The sequence below is a fragment of the Macaca thibetana genome, chromosome 18, assembly GCF_024542745.1.
Source record: "Macaca thibetana thibetana isolate TM-01 chromosome 18, ASM2454274v1, whole genome shotgun sequence".
Lineage (NCBI taxonomy): Eukaryota > Metazoa > Chordata > Mammalia > Primates > Cercopithecidae > Macaca > Macaca thibetana.
The window spans coordinates 69,694,481-69,722,142 of NC_065595.1; the positions used below are offsets into that span (position 1 = coordinate 69,694,481).

Consider the following 27,662-nt stretch of genomic DNA (forward strand, 5'->3'; position numbering starts at 1 on the left):
CACGTGTGCACTTTGAGTACACAGGCACACATCACTCTGACCTCTGTCTGTGCCCGGAGCATGATTCCAGTTGGTTCTTGGTGTCGAGGTTGTCAGTGATGGTGGCCTGGTACCTGGTGAGACCCCATTTGCCAGAAGCACATGTGCACTGCTCCCTTGGGAAGACAGAGGTCTCCGAGTGTGTTTGTTTCTTGGCTTCAGAACCATGACCACGCCTGCATCGCCTGTCGGATCATCTATCGGTCAGACGAGCACCACCCTCCCATCCTGCCCCCGAAGGCAGACCTGACCATCGGCCTGCACGGGGAGTGGGTGAGCCAGCGCTGCGAGGTGCGCCCCGAAGTCCTCTTCCTCACCCGCCACTTCATCTTCCATGACAACAACAACACCTGGGAGGGCCACTACTACCACTACTCAGACCCGGTGTGCAAGCACCCCACCTTCTCCATCTACGCCCGGGGCCGCTACAGCCGCGGCGTGCTCTCCTCTAGGGTCATGGGAGGCACGGAGTTCGTGTTCAAAGGTAGGATTCCCATCTCGAGTCCAGTATCGCAGCCGATACACAGCCCTGTGACATTGTTGTGGAGGCAGAGTTGAGGGAAGGGACCTCATTTCTGCCTGAGTTCCTAGGAAAGAAATCGGGGAGCCATTTCTGCCTCAGTCCCTCCCAGCGCCCTCTGAGTCTCTCCCTGCTCAGAATGGATCAGGTGGACAGCCTCCGCTTGCAGGCCCGAGTGCGGGAGGCGTCCACTCCACTGCATGTGGGACGTTGCCAGTCCAGGGAGGATGTTACTGGGAATGAAATCTCTGGCCAGGTACGGAGGCTCATGCCTGTAATCCCAACACTTTAGGAAACCAAGGCAGGAGGATCTCATGAGGCCAGCAGTTTGAAACCAGCCTGGGCAACAGAGTGAGGCCCTAACTCTATAAAAAATAAAATAAATTAGCAGGATGTGGTGGCATTTGCCTGTAGTCCCAGCTATTCTGGAGGCTGAGCTAGGAGGATCGCTTGAGCCCGGGAAGTTGAGGCTGCAGTGAGATATGATCGTGCCACTGTACTCCAGCCTGGGCAACAGAGCAAGACCCCGTCTGTAAAAAACAAAAAAAGCAATCTCAAGTCTGCACTTTGTGTTTTTTGTACACAACTCTGGCGGATTCCATGCTGCCCCTTAATAACACTGCAGTTGCTTGCGTGCCACAGTGCTTTCTCGAGCGGGCAGGAAAGAGGTATTAGTGACACCTCAGGTGCTCAGAGCTGCCCTTTCCAACCCTGAGCTTGTCGTGTAATTGAGAGGTTGTCACCTGCTTGGAGGTGGGAGCATCTGTGGGAAGGTTCAGGCTGTGTCCTTATCACTAAATGAGGAGGGGAGGGAGGAGCTACACCAGGCTGCCAGCAACAAAGCAGGACTTGTGGTTGCTATTTTTAGAAGGTTGCTTTTTTTTTTTTTTTAAGTTTGAGCATCTTTGTAAAATGGTGTTGGCCCTATCATGCCAGATAAAGAGGGACAGCCTCGATCCCAGGTGACTCCTCCAGGATGGCATTCCAGGGTTCAGTCCCATTGCTATAAAATGTTTCTGTTAACCCAGAAAGTCCTGGAAGACTTTAGCCCTCCTTTTGGGTAGCAAGGTTTGCTCCAGGAATACAGGCCCTTTGAGAAACTTAATTGAGAGCAAGCGATCTTTACATTACTCCACCCCGAAGCTCATCGCGTTGTACACGGAAGTGGCCCCCTGGAGGGACCTTCAGAAGCAATTCTCCACAAAAGCTGGGATTTGTATTTAATTTATTTACTCACATTTGTCTTGCTTGCAGCCTAACTTATTTTAGATGCCTGATGTATGGGCCCGTAGGAATGTGTGAGAATGCCAACTAGAATAGGTGTTTGACACCAAAACTTTTAGAAACCCGAAAACCTTTTGATAAAAGCAAAATTCCAGCCTTTGTTGAGTATTTTTTTCAATCCCAAGGAGTTAGCATCACCAAATAAAACTCCTTAGGAGCACTCCGAGCTGTAGTTGTATTTCTTGCCTGCAGGCGCTCCCAGCTGTATTCCGGGCTCAGTGTTTCCACACCAGATGGTCTGTGTCGCGTGGCCACACCTGCAGCCTATCGGTGTTACTGCCACCCAGATCAACAGGCTGAACTCTTCCCCGCCTGACAGTGCTTTGACGGCTACTGCAGTCAGACGGGTGGGTCCGTAGGTGGGACTGTTTTTGGAAAACAAGCCTTGTCTCATTAGAGTGTGGCCAGTGTTTTCTGGATCCCAGGCCTACTCCCTGGAGTCATGGAACTCTCCTCTCTCCTTTGCAGTGAATCACATGAAGGTCACCCCCATGGATGCAGCCACAGCCTCACTGCTCAACGTCTTCAACGGGAATGAGTGTGGGGCCGAGGGCTCCTGGCAGGTGGGCATCCAGCAGGATGTGACCCACACCAATGGCTGCGTGGCCCTGGGCATCAAACTACCTCACACGGAGTACGAGATCTTCAAAATGGAACAGGATGCCCGGGGGCGCTATCTGCTGTTCAATGGCCAGAGGCCCAGCGATGGGTCCAGTCCAGACAGGCCAGAGAAGAGAGCCACGTCCTACCAGATGCCCTTGGTCCAGTGTGCCTCCTCTTCGCCGAGGGCAGAGGACCTCGCAGAAGACGGTGGAAGCCGCCTGTATGGCCGGGCCCCTGGGAGGCACACCTGGCCCCTGCTGCTGGCTGCACTCGCCTGCCTTGTCACTCTGCTGCATTGGAACATCCGCAGATAGAAGTTTCAGAAAGTTGTATTTTTCCAAACCAGGATTCCTTGCTATTGACAGATTTTCTTTACCGAAAGAAAAGACATTTATTCTTTTGATGCACTTGAATGCCAGAGAACTGTCCTTCTTTTTCTCCTCTCCCTCCCTCCCCGCCCCTGAGTCATGAACAGCAAGGAGTGTTTGAAGTTTCTGCTTTGAACTCCGTCCAGCCTGATCCCTGGCCTGAGCAACTTCACAACAGTAATTGCACTTTAAGACAGCCGAGAGTTTTGGACGAGCGTGTTTGGTAGCAGGGATGAAAGCTAAGGCCCTCTTATTTTTTTCTTTTAATTATTATTATATTTCTGACTTAAACTTAGAAGAAACAACTATCAAGCTACAGTTTTTCCTGCCATTTTCCTGTGGTTACAGCCTGTCTTCCTTTGAAATTGTTTCACTCTCTGAGTTTTATATGCTGGAATCCAATGCAGAGTTGGTTTGGGACTGTGATCAAGACACCTTTTATTAATAAAGAAGAGACACAGGTGTAGATATGTATATACAAAAAGATGTACGGTCTGGCTAAACCACCTTCCTAGCCTTTATGCAAAAAAAGGGGAGAATCAAAGCTTCCATTTCAGAAATGTTGCGTGGAAAAGTATCTGTAATTAAAGTTTCGAAGTAATTTAACCTATTTTTACATCATTTGTCTTACCTTGTTGAGAGACGAGGCTCGCTTGTTGGCTTCTGTTGTTGTAGGAGGCATGTGGCTTCCCAGCCCTCTCAGTAGACAGGATCACTGGGAAAATAGCAACATCAATCCTGTTACACAGGAGCAGTGACACAGGGGTGGCTGCAGAGTGGCACACGCCACACAAATGATAGAGAAAGTGCCCGTTCATTGCAGTTTCCTCTTCCTGGGGGACCTGAACCCTGATTCACACTGTCTTGTTAGGGGCAGGCAGAGGAAGCTGCACTCTAGTATCCATGCCACCTTCTAAGATGGACATGCAGAGACAGAACTTTAGCTGCTCAGAGAGAGTACAGTGGGCATGGTCTGCCCTGGGGGCTTGCTCCATCAGACCCTGATTTGGCATGCAACCAAATCTTTGTGTGAAGCCATCCTATCGTTGCACACACTGACCCACTCAGTGTCTTTCCTGCCGCTGATGTGGCTCTGTGCTGGCGGTTTCAGGCCAGTGCGCTTCTTCGCAGGGACATTAGGAGGGCGCAGGAGCGCATGTCTGCCCACTCCTTTGGAGTATCGCGGATGGTGCTATCCAGCACCAAGTGTTACTGTTCACAGACACTGAGGAAGGGAAACAGGAGTAACCGAAAGCCAGATGGAACAAAAGCAAACATGGAAACCATGATCACGGCGAAGAGCCATCCTGGTATTTAAGAATTAACTTTATGAAATACTGCAGCATTTGGTGTGGCATTAAGTTATAATGACCGCATAGAGTACCAAAGTGCTTTATATTTAGAATATATTTTAAGTTGTGGTGCAGACTGAGGGGGCTTATTCAAAATGAAAATACTAACGTAAATGTCTACCAAGTTCAATAAACAAAGATGTCAAAATACTCTCACAAATACATTTTATCTGTGGATCTATTTAATACTGATACTATCTTTAAAAGACATAATAGGCCGGGCGCAGTGGCTCAAGCCTGTAATCCCAGCACTTTGGAAGGCCGAGACGGGCGGATCACGAGGTCAGGAGATCGAGACCATCCTGGCTAACAGGGTGAAACCCCGTCTCTACTAAAAACAATACAAAAAAACTAGCCAGGCGAGGTGGCGGGCGCCTGTAGTCCCAGCTACTTGGGAGGCTGAGGCAGGAGAATGGCGTAAACCCGGGAGGCAGAGCTTGCAGTGAGCTGAGATTCGGCCACTGCACTCCAGCCTGGGCGACAGAGCGAGACTCTGTCTCAAAAAAAAAAAAAAAAAGACATAATAAAATCATGTGAAAAACTGTATTCAATGCTGAAGAATACCTCAGTGACTTACCACAATTCAGTTCACAGGCACTCCCCTAGACTCAGCTATTGGTGCTTCTTAAAAATATGCTATATATACACACATATACATATACGCAAATATATAGATATTAACGTGTATACAATGTATGTGCATATATATATTTCTTAAGGATGATATGAAATTCATGTGGTCTTACCACTTTCTGATACAACATAAATCCGTACCAACAAGAAACAATAGAATTTACTCACGGGTCACCCGCACCTTAGCTTTCTGCCTGATGCCATCTCACCCACATACACTCCATCTTATCTTGGTTGTGTCATGTGAGCACAAATAAGACTCTAAACTCCCCCGTGTCCCACGATGATCTCCACGTTACAGGATTTCCCATCACCTCCAAGAAACAGTGATTGACCTCTAAGAGCCGTTCAGGTTTGAGTGTCAGAAATGTTAACTCGAGACCATGGCGCTCTCTCTGAGGAAGGCGTGTCTGGCCCTTAAATATTCCATCACAAGCTTAAAGTACACAGCATGCAATCAGTGCTGGCCAGCCTCCCCCTCAGTTAGGAGCAGGTCATTCTACGTGGGAATACCAGATTCAGGGAAGGTGGCGAAGAGCGAATAAGACCTGCTGGGACCAGGCTTCCTCCCCTGGGGAGCAGGCTGATGAGGGCCAGGTCGAAAAGCTTTTCTTTGGGCAATAGTAAAATCTGGGTGTCATTTAGACTTCTACTTCATACCATCCAAGTTGACCTGGGGCAAAAAAGGAAATTCCTGGCCTTCTGACTATAGCTGGTACAGAACTAAAGGTCGGTTTGCTTAGACATGACAAGTTCCACTGTCAGAGAGCAGGATCACACATCACACTCAGGTCTGCCACCTCCAGGTGACATCATCGTAGCAGTCCGCAACAGTTGTCTGATCCCGTGGGGGCATGCTACGGTAACTCAGCACACCACCACGAAGGGCCTGTCAGGGAGGCTGGCAGCCCAGCACATCCCTGATACGGACCACACGCACCTGTGGGAACAACTTGACTGTCAGGCTCTTGTGGTTTCTGGGTGAACGAAGAGCTTTACTGATAACAAACAAGCCATTCTCTATTCCACTAACTCTTAAAATAAATTCTGAAAACAAAGATGATCTTCACAACGGTGTTGTGTTTTAACATTGCAATGTTTTGTCTTAACATGGTACACCCAATCCTTGGAAGACAAACTAGGAACACAGCAATGGGATACCGAAGTCAGCAGACAGCATCTAATTAGGCATTTCGGGACACTGTCCTCAAAGGAAAATGCCAGAGAGCCTGGGGACAGGGAGAGAGTGGGTCCACTCACACACAGAGACCTTCCCTACCCCACACAGCCTTCTTTGGCTTTCTTGAGATATCTGAGCTTTCTTTCTGTTTTGTTTGTGGGGTTTTTTTTGTTTTTTGTTGTTTTTTTTTTTTTTTTTTTTTTTGAAACAGAGTCTCTCTCTGTCTCCCAGGCTGGAGTGCAGTGGCGCAATCTCGGCTCACTGCAAGCTCCACCTCCCAGGTTCACGCCATTCTCCTGCCTCAGCCTCCCAAATAGCTGGGACAACAGGCACCTGCCACCATGCCCAGCTAATTTTTTGTATTTTCAGTAGAGACAGGGTTTCACCATGTTAGCCAGGATGGTCTTGATCTCCTGACCTCGTGATCCACCCACCTCGGCCTCCCAAAGTGCTGGGATTACAGGCGTGAGCCACCGCACCTGGCCGACATCTGAGCTTTCATGAGTCCAAACATCTTTCAGGAAATATCTGCATCAAGAACAAATGCAGTTTGGATCAATGTTTCCCACCAATTTCTAGATTTATGAGAAAATGCCAAGCGTTCTTTTCTTACCAGTAAGAGAATCACATGTCCTAAAGAAAACAATTAAATTCTTCAAATCCCCAAATCTAAGACTGTTCCTGAGTCTTCCTGGCTTGGGTCAACAATCTCGAAATACAAAACTGGGCTCCTGTTTGGTCACAATCCCATTTTCCTGGTGTTTGACTAGGCAGAAGTAACACTGTCTTGGAAAAAAAGTTAGAGAAGTATGGCCTTCAACTTCTCCATCGGCTGAGATGTGATCAAATTGACACACTGCACTTTATATAGTCATACCTAGTCAAGAGAGACCTACCTGACGCCACCCAAGCTGTGAAACTGGACGCACATGCACCCTTTTACTCCAGTGCACAGTTGCTGTTGAAAGCGGGTGGCAGTGTGTGACCCTCACCTCCCATTCCAAGAATAAGACCATGGTTTCCACAGGCTCAGCTCGGTCGCTTTGTTTCTGATGTCTATGGAACAACCACCTCCATCGCCTACGGCCTCTGAAATACTCCATGAGCATTTCCACCCCCTCTTCATTTAATGAATTTCATGCCGTTGTTACACTAGAGTTCAGAAGCACAAGAGAGTTTGTGAGCACAGATTGCTGTGCTTTGCAGCCTCAGCCTCTCAAACTCTGTTGATCAAAGTCTTGTCTTCCTGAGCTGGAGGAAGGATTGGCACTCTTGCCGGCCTCTAAGGAGTTGCTCCAGCCTTTTTCTCAGGAAGTTGCTTCTTCTCAAGTGAAATGAAAGGCAGAGGAGAAACTTCCAGAAGGCTGGAAATTGTATTTTCCAAGGGCTTTAGGCATTTGAGGCCTAAGTCTTCTTTCTGTAGCTGATGAGGCTACATATGCAAGACAATTAAGAGACTTTGACCTTCAGAAAATCAAGATGATAGTAAACTAGTGAGGACCACTATCTACTAAGAGAGCTCACGTACAGAACATCTTTCTATCTCCTCAATAAAACAGTCCAGATTCTCACAGGCTAGGAGTAGGGTAATACATCTGCCATGAGATCAGTTTATTTAGAGGGAAAAGCTGAGATATCTGTTGCGTGTTGAAGTTTTATCCTCCAACTCATTTAGGAAATGAAGCTGTTTTATATCTAGATTCCAGCATTACCTATATGAAAGAAAATAGTTCATTAGCCTCATAGGATCCTTAACTCATAGCATTTTTTAAAGTCCCTTAAAAGAGCCTATAGTCTCCTACAGGTTCTAATGCAGAAGAGGGAATACCCCGTTATATCAGAAGTAAGCAGTTCGGCAGGGTAAGACTGGGTAGGCAGTCTGAGAGACAGAACTGTAACGAGATAGCTCTCTACCCACACTGCTGCTGTTCTGTGCCCGACAAACGTGAAAGGCACCTTAGTAAAACATGGGGCTGGTTTGTCCTGACAGTCATTTGCACAGCTTTTGCACAACTTTTAGAAGGTATTTTCTTCCTAATATCAAATGGAGAGCACAGCAATGCAAGTACTAGAGCCCATTAAAAAGCAATACTATTCTTCACAGCATTCTCTGCCATTTATGTAGGAAGAGAAGCAGCCAGCATCCCACCTCCAGCTGACACCTTTATCCATTGTCAACATGAAAGTCTTTTCCTCTTGCAGTTGCGTATGTATTTCACCAATGGACAAAACAATTCTTCTTCACTACCTGCTCTGGATTACATAGCCCAACAAATCTGGCCAGTTGTTAAAATATTGACTAAAATAAGGCTAATGAATATAGCCTTGAATGCCTTGGAAACTTCAACCAACTGACAAGGTATCATTAATTTCATGTTATAGATGATAAAAGTGGAGCTTTCTGAGGTTAAGGGTTAAGAAGCCAAAGAGCATTGATTTAGCTCTTCTTTTTATTTTTGCCCCAGAATTTTAGCCTGGCTTTCTCAAAAACAACAACAGCAGCCATTTCTCGAATGCACACTAAATCATACAGTATTGTACTCAGTTCCATACAAGCATACTTGATTAATTTTCATAACAACTTACTTACTACAGCAAGATACTTTACAGTTTTAAATTCTTACTGAAAAATCTGGTTGTGACTTTCCATGTTCTCGTCCCAACCCCCGATAGTTTGTTTTTTTTGTTTTGTTTTGTTTTGTTTTGTTTTGAGACAGAATCTTGCTCAGTCGCTCAATCTCAGCTCACTGCAAGCTCTGCCTCCTGGGTTCACGCCATTCTCCTGCCTCAGCCTCCCAAGTAGCTGGGACTACAGGCGCCCACCACCATGCCCAGCTAATTTTGGTAGAGACGGGCTTTCACCATGTTAGCCAGGATGGTCTCAATCTCCTGACCTTGTGAACCACCCACCTTGGCCTCCCAAAGTGCTGAGATTACAGGCGTGAGCCAACGTGCCCAGCCAGCTTTTTATTTTTAAGGCCTCCACCACTGACCCCTCCAGAACATGTGGACTCAGTGACGCTTACAAAGCCTCTGGCCTGGCTCCGGACTTGGGGAGAGAAAAAGTGGAGCTCAGCAGGGCGTCAGACTCTGCTTTTCAGTATGAGTGAGAATCACCAATCTCAGTCCCTTGATCCAGGCTGAGCGAAGTCAGGGGAAACTGTTTCCTCCCAGAAACTGTCCAGGAAGAACACTGGGTGCCCTCTGACAGCAGGTGGGCGATTTCACCTTTCAAACATTCTCAGGTTTGAGTGACCCTCAGCTCCTCAGCCAGTCCAAGAACAATTCCTTCCAGATCTCTCCTGGCCCAAGGTCTCCAGGCCAGTGAGGGAAGGTGCCTTCAAGGGGAGCTCCTGCACACATACACACACACTTGATTTTCCATTTCAAGTGACAACTATTTGAACATCTCAGGTCAAGCTGGAGAGATATCTAATGTATCTAATGAAGCTCCTCAAATAAATGTGTGTTGTGGACACACAGTTGTGTGAGGGATCCTGTGGGCAGAAGTGTTTACTCTTTCACGTCTGCACTCTTCTGGGCCACCAGTATACTTTCGTGAATTGTTCTAGCACACTACTCTCATACCGGCCCTGGCCTATCCCACCTTCTGCGTAAAGCCACATTTGCAAAAGGTTAATAAAAGTATCTATTGCCTAGTTATCACTTACTCAAACCCTCCATAATTTCTCCCAGTGTTTGCACCCAAGTCAAACGTCCAGCCATTGCTTCCATCTGCAAGGCAGTGCTGTGAGCTGGGCCATGGTCTGGTCACTTCAAATATGCAGCCTTGCTGACATTTTGAGGATGAAGTGCTCAGGAAGGGAGGCCAAGCTCAGCAGAATAGGCTCTGAGGAAAATCCAGGAGATGATCTCCATAGTAAGTTATGAAGGTATCTCCTACTGGTCCCTCCAGTTCTCCTCTCCACCCCTTCCCATCCTCCTTCCCCACACTGACTATAGCAGCGGGCTCCCTTGCCTTCTGCCTTCTAACTGGATTCAGCTAACAGGGTGTAGATGGGTGATCCCTGGCAGGAGGAGAGGGTAGAGGTGCCTACTCCCATCACACGGCTCTCTCCACAAGACCTCCCTGTCTAGGTTACCAGCAGCCACTTCCTCCTTTGCCCCTTCAGGTCTTGGATATTTTGGTTCCCACTGTTACTGGCCCTAGAGAACTGCAGTAGCTCTAGTTGATTTTTCTAAATGTGTGGCCCCTACTTTTGTAAATAATCTTCATTTTTTCCCTTTTGATGAGGGACTCTTGAGTTTGATTTTCTCTCTTTGTAGCATATCTGATTTTATTAGAGGGAACAAGTGAATATAAGCTAGAATCGCTTTTTTCAGATGAGGACTTCCTGCTTCAAATTTGGTGCTAGCCTTTCTGAGGATGTGTTTCATTTCATAAGTAGTAAAATCCTTCTTCAGCAAATACAATCTTCTGGTGCATGTCTCCACCCCAAGTCACCTCTCCTGCACTTACAAACCCTGTTAACCCGTAGACAGGTCAGTTACTGGGCAAGAGAAATGGACAGTAGAGAAGAGGTGATGCCACACAACAAGCTGAACTGCCCAGGTTCCACATGGGACAAGTTTGATGAAAAATATTTTCCACATTATAGAAACTTCACACTCTATTCTAGTGGCAGACTATATATCTGATAATACAGATTAAATTTCATATTTTTATCCCAAGCTGTTTTCTATGTGTCTCCATTTCCTATTAATCTTCCCAAAAATGATGTATAGAGTCACTATGACCTTGAACTAATCAATACTCTTATTTTCAATGTGAAAAGTTCAATGACAAGACATTTAGTGTGTTTTTAAAAAGACATCTTTTTTATTGCAGTAAGAACACTTCACATGAGATCTACACTTTTAATAGATTACTTCACATGAGATCTACACTTTTAATAGATACTTAAAAGTACACAAGACAATGTTGTTAATTATAGGCCCCATGCTGTACAGCAGATCTCTGGAACCTACTCATCTTGTATAACAAAACTTTATACCCTTTGAATAGTACCTCCACCCCAGCCCCTGGAAGCCACTATTTCACTATTTCTATGAGTTTGGCTATTTTGGATTCCTCATATAAGTGAAAAACACAGTATTTGTACTTCTGTGACTGGCTTATTTCACCTAACATAATGTCCTCCAGGTTCGTCCATGTTGTCACATACACAAGATTTTCTTCTTTTTTAGGGCTGAAAAATATTGCATTGTGTGTGTAGATCACATTTTCTTTATCCATTCATCCACTGATGGACAATATTTTACATATTGATGCCATATCTTACATATTGAATACTACAATGAAAGGGGGAATACAAATATCTCTTCAAGATCTGATTTCAGTTTTTCTGGATATATACCCAGTAGTGGGATTTCTGGGTAATATGATAGTTCTATTTTTAATTTTTTGAAGAATCTCCATCCTGTTTTTTATAGTGGTTGCACCATTTTACATTTCTTCCAGTCTTGCAAAGGAGCTCCAATTTCTCCACATTTTCTCCAGCACTTGCTATCTCTTTTTTTTAATAATGGCCATCTTACCAGATGTGAGGTAATATCTCATTGTGGTTTTGATTTGCATTTCCCTGATGATTAGTAACGTGGAGCATCTTTTCATATTCCTGTTGGCCATTTGCATGTCTTCTTTAGAGAAATGTTTATTCAAGTATTTTACCCACTTTTTAATTGGGTTATTAGGATTTTTTGCTATTGAGTTTTAGGAGTTTCTTATATATCTGTATATCAGATATAGGGCTTGAAAATATTTTCTCTCCTTCTGTAGGTTGGCTTTTTATTCTAGGAATAAACTTAACTAAGGATGAAAGACTTATACAATGAAAAGTACGAAACATTTATGAAGGAAAAAAGACACAACTAAATAGAAAGATATTACTTACTCATGGAATGAAAGGCATAATATTGTTACAACGTCCATACTACCCAAAGTGATCTACAGATTCAATTCATTCCCTATCAACATCCCAATCACAGTTTTTACAGAAATAGAAAGAAACAAACCTAACATTTATATGAAAAAGCCCCAAATAATCAAAACATATTGAAAAAGAAGAACAAATCTAGAGGCATCTTTTTTTTCTGACTTCAAAATATATTACAAAGCCACGGTAATCAAAACACCATGGTACTGACATGAAGACATAGACATGTGTAGACCAATGGAACAGAATAGAGAAGCCAGAAATAGACCACATATATATAGTCAACCACTTTTCTACAGAGCTACCAAGAATAAACATAGGAAAAAGATAGCTTCACCAATACATAATTTTGGGAAAACTGGATATCAACATACAAAAGAATAAATTGGGACTTTTATCTCACACAATATACAAAGATGAACTCAATGTAGATTAAAGACTTGAAAATACAACCTGAAACCATAAAATTCATAGAAGAAAACATAGGTGAAAGCTTCATGACACTGGTCTTGACGATGATTTCATGGACATGACACTAAAAGCATAGGCAACAAAAGCAAAAATAAACAAGTGGGACCACATCAAACTAAAAAGCTTCTGCACAGTGAAGGAAACAATGAGCACAGTGAAGAAGCAACCTGCAGAATGGGAAAATATCTGGCAACCATTCATCAGATAAGGGATTCATAAATAAGATATATAAAAAATTCCTACACTCAATAGCAAAAACAGAACAAACAAACAAAACCCAAGTAACTTTATTTAAAAGAATGGGTGAGAGACTGGAATAAACATTTTCCCAAAAATATATTACATTTTATATTGTCTTCCTTGACAATTACTTTTTCACTGTGAAAACCACTCAATGATGTCACAGATGGATTTCATAAACATGGAAGTTCAGACTTCATGAAAGATTTGGCCAAAGACGAAAAATAGCTCTGATTTCCAAACACAAATCATTTCAATGAGCAAAATAACAAAGTGCCTGGTATGATAAAATGCATTCTCTCAACCTTCTTTGAGTGCGTTCCAGCACAAATGTCTATCTACAGTATTCATAGCAAATTCTAGCCAACCTCTGCATTTCCTTATTAGCTTGAAACTAAATGGCAGGAAACACCCAGGGGCACTCGTAACACTAGAATCTTGTGCCAATTTAAAACTGGATAGACAGTACTGTGGAGTTAGTTTCTTAATACTTTGAAAAATTCCATTGAAATGAGAGATAACAAACTTGAAAGGAAAGTACTTTTTGCATCAATAAATAAAACATCAAAGTGATTATTGAGCCAAAGATCCAAAGAAGTCATATGCAGTTTTCAGTATAATAAAGCACTGCATATGAATTCATATGATCAGCCTGGTTAAAAAAATAGCAATACTTTCTATTTCTGGAACAACCTTTCTCCTAGGGAATGATGGAGGCACTAATATCACTGTACTTAGCCCAATTTTATACTTGTGCTTTGTTTCTGATCATTTTCCCAAATAACAGAGCGCCAGTAAGTTAATTTCAGTTTCAAATCACTTGACAAACACCAGAATGTTAGAGGAAATGGTGGTGATAAAAATAATTAAGAAGCAATATGAATTCTGCAAGCCCAAAGTTTTTGTGACAATACATAAATAGAAGAAGATAATATGAAGTCTTTTTCTTATAATGATTAAAGACGGCCAGCAAGTCAAAGCTATTGCCCTGGAGCCTGCTTTCTCCCTTTGCTGTTTGCTCTGAGTGGTTTGGGCAGGGTTGCCATCCGCTTCCTCCAGGTCCCTCTGTGGATGCCTGGGCTCTTCGGTGCTCTGCTTTTGGCTCTCTTAGATGTGAACTGGAAAGAGTATGGGCTTTGGAGACAAATAGGCCCATGTTTGAATTCCTGCTCGTACACTGTGCAGTTGCCCATTTTGTAAATCATTCAGCTTCTCTGTGCTTAGCTTCCTCACTTATGTGATGGGATTCTTAACCCAGTAGAACAGAAGCTGGACCTGCATTGACCAACTTTCTGGGTTAATGGCACTCCCATTGCTGCAGAAAAGTATGCTGGCTGCTGTGCATGGCCTGATATAGCGACTTGTTCCCCACACTGCAGACCCTAGACCAGCAGCATTGCAGCAACTGGGAGTTTGTTAAAATTGCACAAATTCAGGTTCATTCCAGACCTGCTGAACCAGAATCTGCATTTCATTAAGCTCTTGAGGGGATTCCTGTGCAAAAGAAAGATGGAGAGGCAGGACTTGTCTCCAGCACACCCAGGTACTTCTGCTGCCACCGGCTAAGTTGTATGAGCCTACATAATAAGTTTTAATTCCCAAGCTTATGTAGGCTTGCTGTTCTTTTTGTTATAACTGTACAATAATTTTAAAAGTTAGTTTTTGGATGAAAACAAAAAATTAATAAATAATTATTATTTTTAAAATAAAGTTGTTGTCTCTGTGAAACCCAAGGTGAATGTGATGGAAAGACGATATGCAAAGGGACTTAAAACATCGCTGTTGAGTAAGGTACAAACAAGACAACTGTTAGTTACTGACTGAGGTGGAGGGATGTAAAAATACAGAAGGAATCTGAACTCTAATGATTTCACACATGTCTCTAAGTTATCCCTTCTCACTGAAGAAACTCTAACTGGAAATCGTAGGCCATGCATTACAAGTGAGATGTATGCAAGAAGTTAGTGCAACTATGGGCCAAGATATGTTCCTGGTGTGTTATGAAAAGATTGATGAATAAATGTATGTTTACATATTTTTAACTAAAATGAAATATTCAATGTACATTGAAACTGTGTTGTTTATGGTATTCTCACTGCAACTCACTCTTTGTCTTAGCAGATCAACTATATCCCTGTAGCATGCTGGTGAACCTACCCACAGAGTTGGTATGGAGATTAGAAATGGTGAGTGTGCGAGGTACAGGGTAGATGCCTAAGAAGCAGAAGTTCTGAGAGGGTGATGTTATGCAGCTTGTCATGGTGCATCTCATGGTTTTGACGCCTTCCTCCTCACCATAAGTCATTTTACTTTAGGAACTCTTACATACGTAACATCGAAAGAGGCACTGTGAGAACTACGGAGATTAACACGTACTGACTCCACTCCAAAGAGGCTGCAATTGAATACTGATGACAAGGTAACAGAAGTAAGAATCATTTAAGGCAATGTGTTATCTGTTTTTCTGAAAGTTAATCACTTTTGGAAAAATTTAACATATAGTTGGTGTAGACAAAGACGATGTTTATAAATAACCATCTGAGTAATAACTTTTTACTGTGTTAAAATCATATAAAATTCACCATTTTAACCATATTAAAGTACAAAATCAGTGGCATTTCGCACATTTATAACTTTATGCAACCTTTGCCACTATTTAGCTCCAGAACGTTGTCATCACTCCAAAAGGAACGCTGTCCCCTTTAAGCAGTCACTCCCATTGCCACTTTCCAGCCCTGGGCAACCACTAATCTGCTTTCTGTCTCTATGATTCGCCTATTCCAGATGTTTTATTTTGATGGAATCAGACATTACGTTGCTTTTTCTCTCCGGCTTCTTCACTTGGCATAACGTTTTCTAGGTTCATCCATGTTATAGATGTATCAGGACTTTTTATTCCTTTTTATGGCTGAATAGTATTCCAGTGTATGGATGACCACATTTCGTTTAGCTCTTCATCAGTCGATGAGCATGTGGGTTGTTTTCATCTTTGGATTATTACAAATAGTGCGGCTATGAACATTTATACACCAGTTTTTGTTTGACGCTTGTTTTCAATTCTTCAGGATGTATACTTAGGAGTGGAGTTGCTAGGTCCTAGGGTTGTTCCATGTTTAACTAATTGAGAAACTACCAAACTGTTTTCCACAGCTTTACCATTTGACATTCTCACCAGCAGTTTATGAGGGTTTTGGTTTCTCTGCATCCTTATCAACATTTGTTAGTCTCAGTTTCTTTTTTATTATAGCCATCCTAGTGGTTGTGAAGTAGTATCTCATTGTGGCTTTAATTTGCACTTTCCTAATGACTAGTCATATTGACCATAATTTTACATGCTTATGAGCAATTTGTGTATCTTCTTTGGAGAATTATCTATTCAAGTCCTTTGCCTATTTTTGAGTTGGGTTGTTGTTTGTTTTTTAGTTGTCGAGTTGTAAGTGTTCTCTATATATTTTGTATCCTGGATCTTTATCAGATATATGATGTGCAAGCATTTTTTCTTATTCTGTGAGCTGTCTTTTCCCCTTTCTTTTTTTCTTTTTTTTAAGAGTTGGGGTCTCACTCTGTCACCCAGGCTGGAGTGCAGTGGTGTGATCATGGCTCACTGAAGCCTGCACCTCCCAGGCTCAAGTGATCCTCCTGCCTCAGTCTCCTCATAGCTAGGACTACAGGTATGTGCCACCAAGCTTGGCTAATTTTTAAACATTTTTGTGGAGATGGAGTCTTACTGTGTTGCCCAGGCTGGCCTCAGACTCCTGGGCTCAAGTAATCCTCCCATCTCAACCTCCCACCTCAGCCTCCCGCCTCAGTCTCCCAAATAGCTGGTACCACAGGGACGTGCCACCATACAGCTTTCCCTTTCTTGATTGTGCACTTTAATGCACAAAACTTTTTAATTTTGAAGCCCAATTTTTCTGTTTTTTTCTTTTGTTGCATGTACTTTTGTTATTATAGGCAAGACAGCACTGCCAAATCCAAGATTATGAAGACATACCAGTATCTTTTCTTCTAAAAGTGTTATAATTTTAGCCTTTACATTTAGATATTTGATACTTTGAAGTTATTTTTTGTATACAACGTGAGATCAAGGTCCAACATCCTTTTGTATATGGATATCTAGTTACCTCAGCACTATTTGTTAAAGAAACTATTCTTTTCCCATTGCATGTTCTTGGCCTGCTTGTTGAAATCAAGTGAAAATAGATGTATGGGTTTATTTCTGCAGTCTTAATTACATTCCATGATCCATATGTATATGATCTAACCTACACCTCTATGGTATATCCTAATGCCAGTAGCATATTGTTTTGATTGCTGTAGCTTTGTAGTAAGTTTTGAAATTGGGAAATGTGTGTCCTCCAACTTTGTTCTTAAATATTGTTTTGGCTATTTGGGGTCCCGTGCAATTGCTTATGAACTTTATGATTAGCTTTTCTGTTTCTACAACAACGGAAGAAGAAACTATTGGGATTTTTGAAGGGATTGTATTGAATCTGTAGATCAATTTGAGGAGTATTGTCATCTTAACAATATTAAGTCTTCCACTTTGTAAATGCAAGATACATTCCATTTATTTAGGTCTTCTTTAATTTCTTTCAATAATATTTTATAGTTTTCAGTATACAAATCTTGCACCTTCTTGGTTAAGTTTATTCCAAACTAGTTTATTCTTTTTAATGCTATTGTAAATGGAATTGTTTTCATAATGTCCTTTCAGGTTGTTCATTGCTAGTGTACACACATATAACCGACTTTTGTGTGTCTTCTATCCCGCAATTTGCTAAATTCATGAGCTCTAATAATTTTTATGAGGAGTCTTGAGTATTGTCTGAATATAAGATCATGTCATCTGTGAATAGTGATAGTTTTATTTCTTCCTTTACAATGTAGATGTGTTAGATTTCTTTTTCTTGCTTAATTGCTCTGAATAGAATATTCAGTAAAATGTTGAATATGTGTCAAAGTAGAAATTATTGTATTGTTCCTGATAATAGGGAGAAAGGCTTCAGTTTTTCAGTTGAATATGATGTTAGCTATGAGGCTTTTCATGAACGCCCTTCACCATCTTGAGGAAGTTTCCTTCTATTCCTGTTTTGCTGACTGCCTTCTTTCTTAAATCATGAAAGACCACTGAATTTTGTCTGATACATTTTCTGCATCAACTGAAATGACTATATGGGTTGTTTTCTTTTTCCTTTCTTCAGTTAACGTGGTGTGCTACATTGATTGACTTTGTTATGTTGAACTACCCTTGCATTTTTGGGATAAATCCCACTTAATCATTATGTGTAATCTGTTTAATATGCTTCTGGATTCAGCTTGATAGAGTTTTGTTGAGAATTGTTGCACTTGTATTTGTAAGGGATTTGTATGTAGTTTCCTTTTCTTGTAATATGTTCATCTGGCTTTGGTATTTGGGTGATGCAGAACTCATAAAATATTTAGAAGTGTTCCCTTCTCTTCTACCTTTTGAATAATTTGAGAAAGTTTAATTTTAACTCTTCAAATGTTTGGTAGAATTCACCAACGAAGTCATTTGGTACTGGGATTTTCTTGGCTGGTTTGTTTTTTTTTTTTTATTACTGATTCAATTTCTTTACTTACTTGTTTTAGATCTGCGGATATTGTCTGTGTCTCCTTGAGTCAGATTTCATTGTTTATTATTTTTAGAATTAATTCATTTTATCTAGATTATCTAATTCATTGGCCTATACTTTTTAATAGTATTGCCTTAAAATCTTGTTTGTTTCTTTAAGGTTATATTTTTAATTCTAATGTTAGTAATTTGAATCTACTCTATTTTTATTTTTCAGTTTGTTAATTGTGTTGATCTTTTCAAAGAACTAACCTTTGCTTTTGTTGATTCACTCTTCTTATTCTATCATTTTCTTTCTTTCCTTCTAATAGCTTTGGATTTAGTTTATTTTTCTAGTTCCTAAAAGTGTCCAGTTTATTGATTTGAGATTTGCCTTCTTTTTTCATGTAGCTATTAACATCTACAAATTTCTATATGAGCACTGATTTGCTGCCTTCTGTAAGTTTTGGTATGTTGTGTTTTTGCTGTCATTTGTCTCAAAGTATTTTCTTATTTTCTCTTGAAATTCTTTCTTTGATTCATTGGTTGTTCAAGTTTGTGTTTAATTTCCACATATATGTGAAATTTCCAGTTTTCCTTTGTTATTGATTTCTAGTTTCATTCCATTGTAGTCAGAGAATGTACTTTGTATGATTTAGGTCATTTAAAATTTACTGAGATTTGTTTGTGGCCTAATGTATTGTTATCTCAAAGAATGTTTCATTTGTACCTGAGAGTGTATATTTTGCTGTTGTTGGATGGAAAGTTCTATACATGTCTGTTAGAGCTAGTTGGTTTATAGTGTTGTTGAAGTTGTGTATCTTTTTACTGATCTTCTGTCTAGTTGTTCTATCCATTATTGAAAGTGGGGTATTGAAATCTCCAACTATTATCCTAGAACTGTCCATTTCTCCCTTCCATTCTGTCAATGTTGGCATCAGATATTTAGAACCTCTGTTGTGTGCCTATACATTAATGATTATGACATCTTCTTTACGGATTGACCTTTTATCACTATATAATGTTCTTCATTGTCTCTTTTAACATCTTTTATTTAAAGTCTATTTTGTCTTATATTAGTATAGAATGGACACTGCAGCTCTCTTTTGGTTAGTATTTTCTTGGAATGTCTTTTTCTATCCTTTTACTTTAAACTTACTTGTGTCTTTATATCTAAAGTGAGTAGCTTATAGATAGCATACAGTTGGAGCATATTTCTTTATCCATTATGTGAATTTTGGACTATTAATTAGAAAGTGTGATTCATTTACTTTAAAAGTGATTACTAATAAGAAAGAAATTTCTTTTGCCATTTAAAAATTTGTTTTCTATATGTCTTTTTAAAGAATTCCTAAATTCTCCCATTACTGCCTTCTTTTGTGTTTAACTGATTTTTTATAGTGTACTATTTGGATTTCCTTCTCATTATTATTTCTGTATTTTTTTTCTTAGTGGTTATCCTGAGGTTTACAATTAACATTTTAAATTTGTAACAATCTAGTTTCAATTAATATTCAATTTAGCTTCAATAGTATACAAAAACTCTGAATCTATATTGCTCCATTTGCCCCCTCATGTTGTTATTGTCACAAATTACATCTTTATATATTGTGAGCCTATGCAAACAGATTTATAATTATTGTTTTAGGCCAGGCGCGGTGGCTCAAGCCTGTAATCCCAGCACTTTGGGAGGCTGAGGCGGGCGGATCACAAGGTCAGGAGATCGAGACCACAGTGAAACCCCGTCTCTACTAAAAATACAAAAAAGTTAGCCGGGCGCGGTGGCGGGCGCCTGTAGTCCCAGCTACTCAGGAGGCTGAGGCAGGAGAATGGCGGGAACCCGGGAGGCGGAGCTTGCAGTGAGCCGAGATCGCGCCACTGCACTCCAGCCTGGGCAACAGCGTGAGACTCCGTCTCAAAAAAAAAAAAAAAAAAAAAAAAATTATTGTTTTATGCATTTGTTTTTAAAATCATATATGAAAAATGAGGCATTGCAAATTAAAATCATAATAATACTGGATTTAATATTTACCTAGGTAGTTAACTTTACTGGTGCTCTTTAGTTCTTCATGTTGTTTCCAGTTACTGTCTAGTGTTCTTTCATTTCAGCTTGAAGGCCTTGTGTTAGCATTTCTTGTAGGGCAGGTGGTCTACTAGTATTGAACTCTCTTAGCCTTGTTTACTGAGGGATGTCTTAATTTCTCCTTCGTTTTGCCAATTTATAATTTTTGGTTGACAGTTTTTTTTTTCTTTCAGCACTTTAAAAATGCCATCCAACTGCCTTCTGGCCTTCATAGTATCTAATGAGGAATAAGTTGATAAACTAATTGATGATCCCTTGTTTGTGACTAGTCACTTTGATATTGCTACTTTAAAGATTTTCTCTTTGTCTCTGGCTTTCAACATGTAATAATGTCTCAGTGTGAATCTCTTCGAGTTTCTTTTACTCAGAGTTCAATGAGTTTGCTGGATATGGAGATTCATGTCTTTCATTATATTCGGGAAGTCTGGGGCCATTATTCAAATATTCTTTCTGCTCCCTTTCGTTATTCTCCCTTCAAATATTGTTTCTGACTTTACCTACTTCTTCTCCCCTTCTGGGACTTTTTTCTTTTTTCCTTTTTTTTTTTTTTTTGACAGAGTTTTGCTCTTGTCACCCAGGCTAGAGTGCAGTGGCATGATCTTGGCTCACTGCAACCTCCTTCTCCCGGGTTCAGGCAATTCTCCTGCCTCAGTCTTCCGAGTAGCTGGGATTACACCATGCCTGGCTAATTTTTGTACTTTTAGTAGAGATGAGGTTTCGCCATGTTGGCCAGGCTGGTCTCAAACTCCTGACCTCAGGTGATCTGCCCAACTTGGCCTCCCAAAGTGCTAGGATTACAGGCATGAGCCACTGTGCCTGGCCCTTCTGGGACTTTCATTATGTATACATTAGTATGTTGGTATGTGTCTCATGTCTCTTAGGTTCTCTTTATTTTTCTTCATTCTTTTTTCCTTCTGCTCCTCAGACTGGATAATTCTAACTGATAGATCTTCAAGAACACTGATTTTTTTTCTCTTAATTTCTATGTTTATTCAAAAACAAAAACAAAAAAAAATTTAAAAGAACACTGATTTTTTTATTCTGCCATTTCAAATATGCTGTTGAATGACCTAGGGAATTTTCTGTTTTACTTACTGTATTTTTCAGCTCCAGGATTGCTAATTCCACTTGATTTAATTTCTTATTTCTATCTCTTTATTGATAGTCTCTATTTGGTGAGATATTATTCTCCTCATTTCCTTTATGTCTTTGAGCATACTTAAGACAATTGATTCAAAGTCTTTGTCTAGCAAGTTCAATGTCTGGCTTTCCTTGGGGACAGTTTTCATTCATTTCCTTTTTTCTTGTGACTGGGCCCTATTTTCTTATTTCTTAGCATGCCTCATAATTTTTGTTGCAAATTAGGTATTTCAAATATTTATATATCAAATATTATGTCATAATTCTGGAAATCAGATTTTTACCCCTGCCCAGGGTTTGTTGTTGCTGCGTCTTATGGATTGGAGTGGTTTGTTTAGTGACATTTTCCAAACTATTTTTGTAAAGACTGCATTCTTCATCGCACATGGTCATGAAGTGTCTGTTCTGTTAGCTTAGCTGTTAGCTACAGATTTCCCTAAGTGCCTAGAGGAAAAAAAAACCACCAACCCCCAACTTCAAACAAACAAACAAACAAACAAAAACTCGTGGGTTTTCAGATTGACTTCTATTGAGGGAACTCATTTCATGTTTAGACAGACTGCTTACAACTCTGCCTTAGCCCTCATTTCCTGCTTGCACAGAGCATAGAAGCAGCCAGAGATAAAAGCTTAGGGTCCTTTCTGGTCTTTTATGAACATAGTTCTGGTCCTGGGCATAAGTATAATCTTCTAGTTTCCTTGGTATGCATGACAGCATTTCAAAGCCTTTGTTCCCTTGTGTATTTCTTTCCCCAACTCCTTCCTTCCCAGATTTTTTTTGGCTTGCCTGCTGCCTGCCCTTTAGGGGCTGCTTCTAGTGTATTTACCTTTAAATGCATTTGACAAACACTGCCTGGAAAGCCACTCAGCTCTGAGAAAACTCTATGGTGGGCAAAACAAAGTTTAGCTCCATGGACCAATCCTCCAGGGAGCCACCAGGCAGATCAACATCTACTTACACAGTTCTCCAAGAACAAATCCACACTGTTCTATCTAGTACCAGCAAGCTGCACCATGAACACAGGTCCTATATTTATGGCTACTGCCATGCTCTGGAACAAAGAACCATGGACAGGTATGTTGAAATGCTACCACAATCTCTTCCCAAATTTCAGCAGTTTCTTCCTTATTTAATCATTCTCCTTATTGTTGTAAGTTTTTAAATTAAATTCCAGAGATATGAAAAAGCTAATTGTAACAACTTTTGCTTGCATAATCATTGCTTTAGTGAAGGGAGTTAGTTTGGAGTTCCCGATTCTATTTTCAATCACATAATAATGTTTTAACCTAAACTTGTCTAGAATTGTTATTCCTGTTTTGTAATTAATAACACACATTTTGCTGATCCCAGAAAATATCTCTGATGCAAAATCTATCATGAGCTGAAAGCACAAGGCCTTGCTAAATGTTAAAACCAAAATTTTAAAATAATTTTTATAATGGGCACTGAAGTATGGCCTACTCCATATTTTTTAAAATCTTTGATTGCCTCAAAATAAAATCTTCGTATTTATTGACTCTGTTTTAAAAGCTCAAGCCTTTCTCTTTTCTAATACATTTTATAATTGGTTTCTTTAAAATAATACCATTTGCAAACACAAAGCTGCATACCAATACTGTTTCACTGTGTTCCATCTCTCAGAAAAGACTCCAGAACAACTTTCAGGAATGGGAACTTGGCTCTTTATAATTGGCAGGTTATTTTTGGCACATGTGGGGGATCTGTGACTTTACAACCTTGCCCCACGAACTCTGGATCTACAACCTTATCACCAGGCACTGTGGTATAATAAAAGCAACTCTCATGTAAAATTTTGCTGCACATACCAACATCTTAAACAAGTACAGAAATAGCTATTCCACTTATTCCTATAATGTCTATGAAGTCCCAGCATTGTTCTTCGTACAAATTACATGACCTAACTGCTTTTTTCCTGGGAGTCATGCAAAGACACAATGGAATGTGAAGGTGCTATGGCTTGGATGTTACCAAATCTAATGTGGGAACTGGATCCCCAGTGTTGGAGGTGGGGCCTAATAGGAGGTGTCTAGGCCATGGGGATGGATCGCTCACTCTCTTAGTTCCCATGAGAGCTTGTTGTTAAAAAGAATCTGGCACCTCCCTCCTCTCTCTTTCTTCCTCTCTCACCATGTGATCTCTGCACATGCCAGCTCCCCTTCACATTCCACCATGACTGGAAGCAGCCTGAGGCCCTCACCAGATGCCCAATCTTCCAGCCAGCAGACTGGTGAGCCAAATAAACCTTTTCTCTTTGTAAATTGCACAGTCTCAGGTATTGCTGTATAGCAAAACAGAGCAGACTAAGATAGATGGCAGGTTAGCTAGTCCTAGATGGTATGACTTAAGTCAATTATTCTAAATTCAAACACATATTTTGGTAGTTTTCCACTAATTTTTACATGGCCACCGTTAAGTAAATTGATCGACGAGGCTAAGCCCATCCACTATTTAAGAACTGCAAATATGTTGCAACAAACAGGACTTTTACACTCAAAGAAACCTTGGAAACAAATCCAGTTCTACTCCACACACAATGCTGTGATCCCCTCAGTGATGTAACTGATAGAGAATTTTCGGTGTCAGCTTGGACACTTCCAGAGACATTACTCAGATCTCCAAAGCTTTTCATTCCATTTTGGAAGACTTGTAATTTCTTTCCTGATAACACTTGGACACCACTGCTTTAAGTCACCGCTCCATTCTTTTTCCTTTGGTCAAGCTCCAGTTTGACAAATTAACATTTCTATGAAAATGCTGAATAAAAGAGATGTAGATGAATCAACGAAAATAATATTAGTACCACTACTTCCCCTATCCTGGACCAATTCTGGTGGAATAGATAAATTACAGTTTTTAAAATAAGATTTACATTCATTTCAGAATTGATGTCCTCAAAGATTTGGAAGCCAGAGTTATCTCTTTTATGTTACATGATGTAGAAATGCAAAGATTCAATAAGTCATTAATATAAGAACTTGCAAAGATTGAAAGCTTTTCAGAAATAAATAATTTATATTTACTTGTTGCATCTATCTGGAAGCTCTCCCAGTGCAATGTCAACTTTACCTCTGTCTTTGGCATCTAAGGCATGCATCATATGTAATTCACAAAATAGCAGATACTGTATGAAGATACTTGCTTAAATATTTTACCTTTGACAGATTCAGTGCTTATCAAAGCTCATAGAAGATACTTAATTGCAATGGAAGAACCAGATTAGTCTGCATGGCAAGACATCAGTGCATGTCAAGAGAGCCGTTGAAGCTAGGACTGCTGAGTTTTATTTCCACGAGAGACCAAGAAGCTTTGAGAGTTGGACATTTCTTCAGGGAAAGATAAAGTGGGGAACATCACTTTGGTCTGATAGCAAGTGGTTGTATTTAGAGCAGAGAAGTGGGCTGTCAACTTATATTTTGATTATCTCAGTGCTTTACTGTTTGTGCTTTTGAATGGTTGATTTATATTCTTGACTTTGATCTTATTGCATTCGTTTATATTGTATGGTTAAATTGTTTGAGTTCTTTAATTTGCAATCATCATTTCTTTATTTACTTATTTATATCCCACTTTATTCCAAAAATGATTCAAGGCAGCTTACGGAAATACCTACAATTCAAGAAGACCAAATAAAATATAAAAATAGCTGAGTGCATCTGGACAACCAGAATGTAGGGCTATGAAAACAAGAACAATCCAGATGTGGCCTTGGAATACTTAGGATATGCTGTCAGAGCTTAAACCCTAGCTGTAGGTGAGCCATATTTAATGTCAGCCTTTCTAGATGCTAAAGTGGTAATGTGGCTTAAAATTTCATATGACTTGAACAAGTTAATTGCTTACGAAAAAGCACAGTTGTTTCTGACAGCAGGGAGAGATTTCTCATTTGTGGGAAATTTATTAAACACAGAGGAATTCACTTGTTTATTGCTCAGCATGGTACACTCATTCCAGTTAGGAATACAGACGCTGGTGGATCTTTTAGAACATGGATTAAGGATACCAATGCTACATACCCTAGGTCTGCCCCACATTCCATCCAAGCATGGACTTTTTCAGTTAAATTTACAACCCTGGGTCCATCTGAAATTAGTCTTCACTGCTCCAAGGATCTTTAGAAAACATAATTCTCTTATTTGTGTGTACCTTTGATGTATGTGGCTTTTACGTTTGAATTACTGCATTAAACACAGTGGCCTTCCTTACCAGGACTTTGTGTAGCAAGATTTTACTTTCATCCTTCAGTTAAACCTAATTAAGAAAATTAACTGAAGGAACTTCCCATAAAAATGAGATGTTATTATGTGCTAATGAAAGGCAGATTGATGAAGCAAGTCTCCTAGTTACGCAAGTCATAAACTCAAGGTCTCATTCCCATCAAAGAGGCTTAACCGTCTGTTCCCAGAGCTTTCACGTAATTAAGGTATGCTCTTATTAGGTGTCAATAAATGCCCAGAGGGTACAGTCTGCACGTGGAGTATGTGCTGCTGAATATTTGATGTGATGGTTTTTGTTAAAACTATCCAAGTTTAAAACTCTCAATTGCTCTCCTTCTTCACAGCAATACCACTTATTGCGTAACCTCCATGTGGAAGGGTCCTTGCCTTACAAAATGTGTGCAAGGATGTTCTTGGATAGACTTTTGTTGGGGGAGGGGTGGCCATGACCATCTTCATCCTTAGAGGGTCTCCACGTGCCCAGCCTCATAGGTCTCTCTCTCCTCTGAAGTTAATCATGGCTGTGTCTCTCACCTTCATGACAGCTCTCTCACACAATGGCTGGGAGTGAGGAGTCACTTTTTCCAGGGTCCCTCCTGCCCGGCCAGTCTACTCCTGACCAATGACAGCAGACCTCAATGGCAAGGCTTCGCCCGGAGTCCAGAGGATCTCAGCATCGGAAGCGCACAGCTAAGAATTCTTATTTCCCTCAGTCACAGATCTCCTTGTGCTGCCCGGGAAGGGATGGCCTTCCAGATGCGAGCCTACAGATGCTGCCCTCTCTCCTGAGTTCTCCCTGTTCCCTTCTTCCTATCCTCTGGCAGAGGGATTTCTTAAAGTCCTCAATCCAAGGCAGCTTCTTCTCTGGGAAATAATTTCCTGCTCTTCCTAAGATGGGTGTGTGTGTATGTGTGTGTGAGAATCTGTGTCTGTATTCGTGTGTGAGTGTCTGTGTGTCTCTATGTATGTGTGAGTATATGTGTGCCTGTGTGATGTGTGTGTCTGTGTGGTATATATGAGTGTCTCTGTGTGTGTCCCCATGGGACTCCGTGTGTGTGTGTGTGTGTATGTGTGTATGGTGTGTGTCTCTCTGTGTGTGGTGTGTGGGGGTGGGGTGGGTATGCCCTCTGGGTCTTCTTTGCCCTACACACTAGCATCCGGGGTTCATGGGGGCTTTTTCCTTGCTCACCACCAACGGAGACGTGCAGCCCCATGAATGGATGGGAGGAGCGTCCTCCACTGCTCCTCAGCACCCTGACAGCCTGGCTAAGGCTGATTTCCTTACTGGAGGCAATCAAGCCACAGCCAGATGAGCACTGCTTCTTTCTTTTCTTTTATAATAAGTGTCATTTTAAGAGGCATTTGACCCTTCCCTGGAATTGCTTACAATGCAAGAGTCAACCCTAAATCTTCATTTTTAAAAATCCAAACCTCCAAATGCGAAAAATACCAGAGTTAATTGAATATATCTTTCCTCCCAAATCTCATATCATCGGTCTTCAGCCTGTTCCCCCCAGTCTTCAGGCTCGGGATGCACCCTGTAACATGTCAAGGAAGCATCACTTATTCAGCTGATGGATACTACAGTGAGTGCCACGTTTGCAGAAAGTGCTGTGCTAGTTGCTCTTAGATTGGCATCCACACCCTCACACCTTAACTGCAAGCGGTGCTCTCGGGCACCAGGGTCCCAGGCTCTTGGAAGCTCATTCTCCACTGATGAGTCTTTCCTCAGATTGTCATCCTTGGCCATGTGCCGTGGCTCACACCTGTCATCCCAGCACATTGGGAAGCTGAGGCGGGAGGATTGCTAGAGCCCAGGCGTTTGAGGCCAGCTTTGACAACATAATGAGACCCCGACTCTACCTAAAAAATTAAAACTTAGCCAGGCATGGTGGCACACTCTTGTTGTCCCAGCTACTCAAGAGGCTGAGGTGGGAGGATCACTTGAGCCCAGGAGGTTGAAGGTGCAGTGAGCTATGATT

The 27,662-nt window shown here is 41.1% G+C and overlaps 1 protein-coding gene and 1 long non-coding RNA gene across 6 annotated transcripts in view; one reads left to right on the forward strand and one right to left on the reverse strand.

Annotated features, from left to right (window-relative positions):
* APCDD1 (APC down-regulated 1) overlaps window positions 1-3,424 on the forward strand; it is a 579,685-nt gene extending 576,261 nt beyond the window's left edge. For all 3 annotated transcript variants that reach the window (XM_050767381.1, XM_050767380.1, XM_050767382.1), the window contains 2 exons: window positions 202-523; window positions 2,312-3,424. In XM_050767381.1, coding sequence (XP_050623338.1) covers window positions 202-523; window positions 2,312-2,760 — 771 coding nt within the window. In that variant the 3' untranslated portion in view covers window positions 2,761-3,424. The remainder of the gene's footprint in view (window positions 1-201; window positions 524-2,311) is intronic.
* LOC126941138 (uncharacterized) overlaps window positions 1-27,662 on the reverse strand; it is an 80,536-nt gene that overhangs the window by 39,467 nt on the left and 13,407 nt on the right. For all 3 annotated transcript variants that reach the window (XR_007721089.1, XR_007721091.1, XR_007721090.1), the window contains exon 2: window positions 3,446-3,529. This is a non-coding gene — a long non-coding RNA (uncharacterized LOC126941138). The remainder of the gene's footprint in view (window positions 1-3,445; window positions 3,530-27,662) is intronic.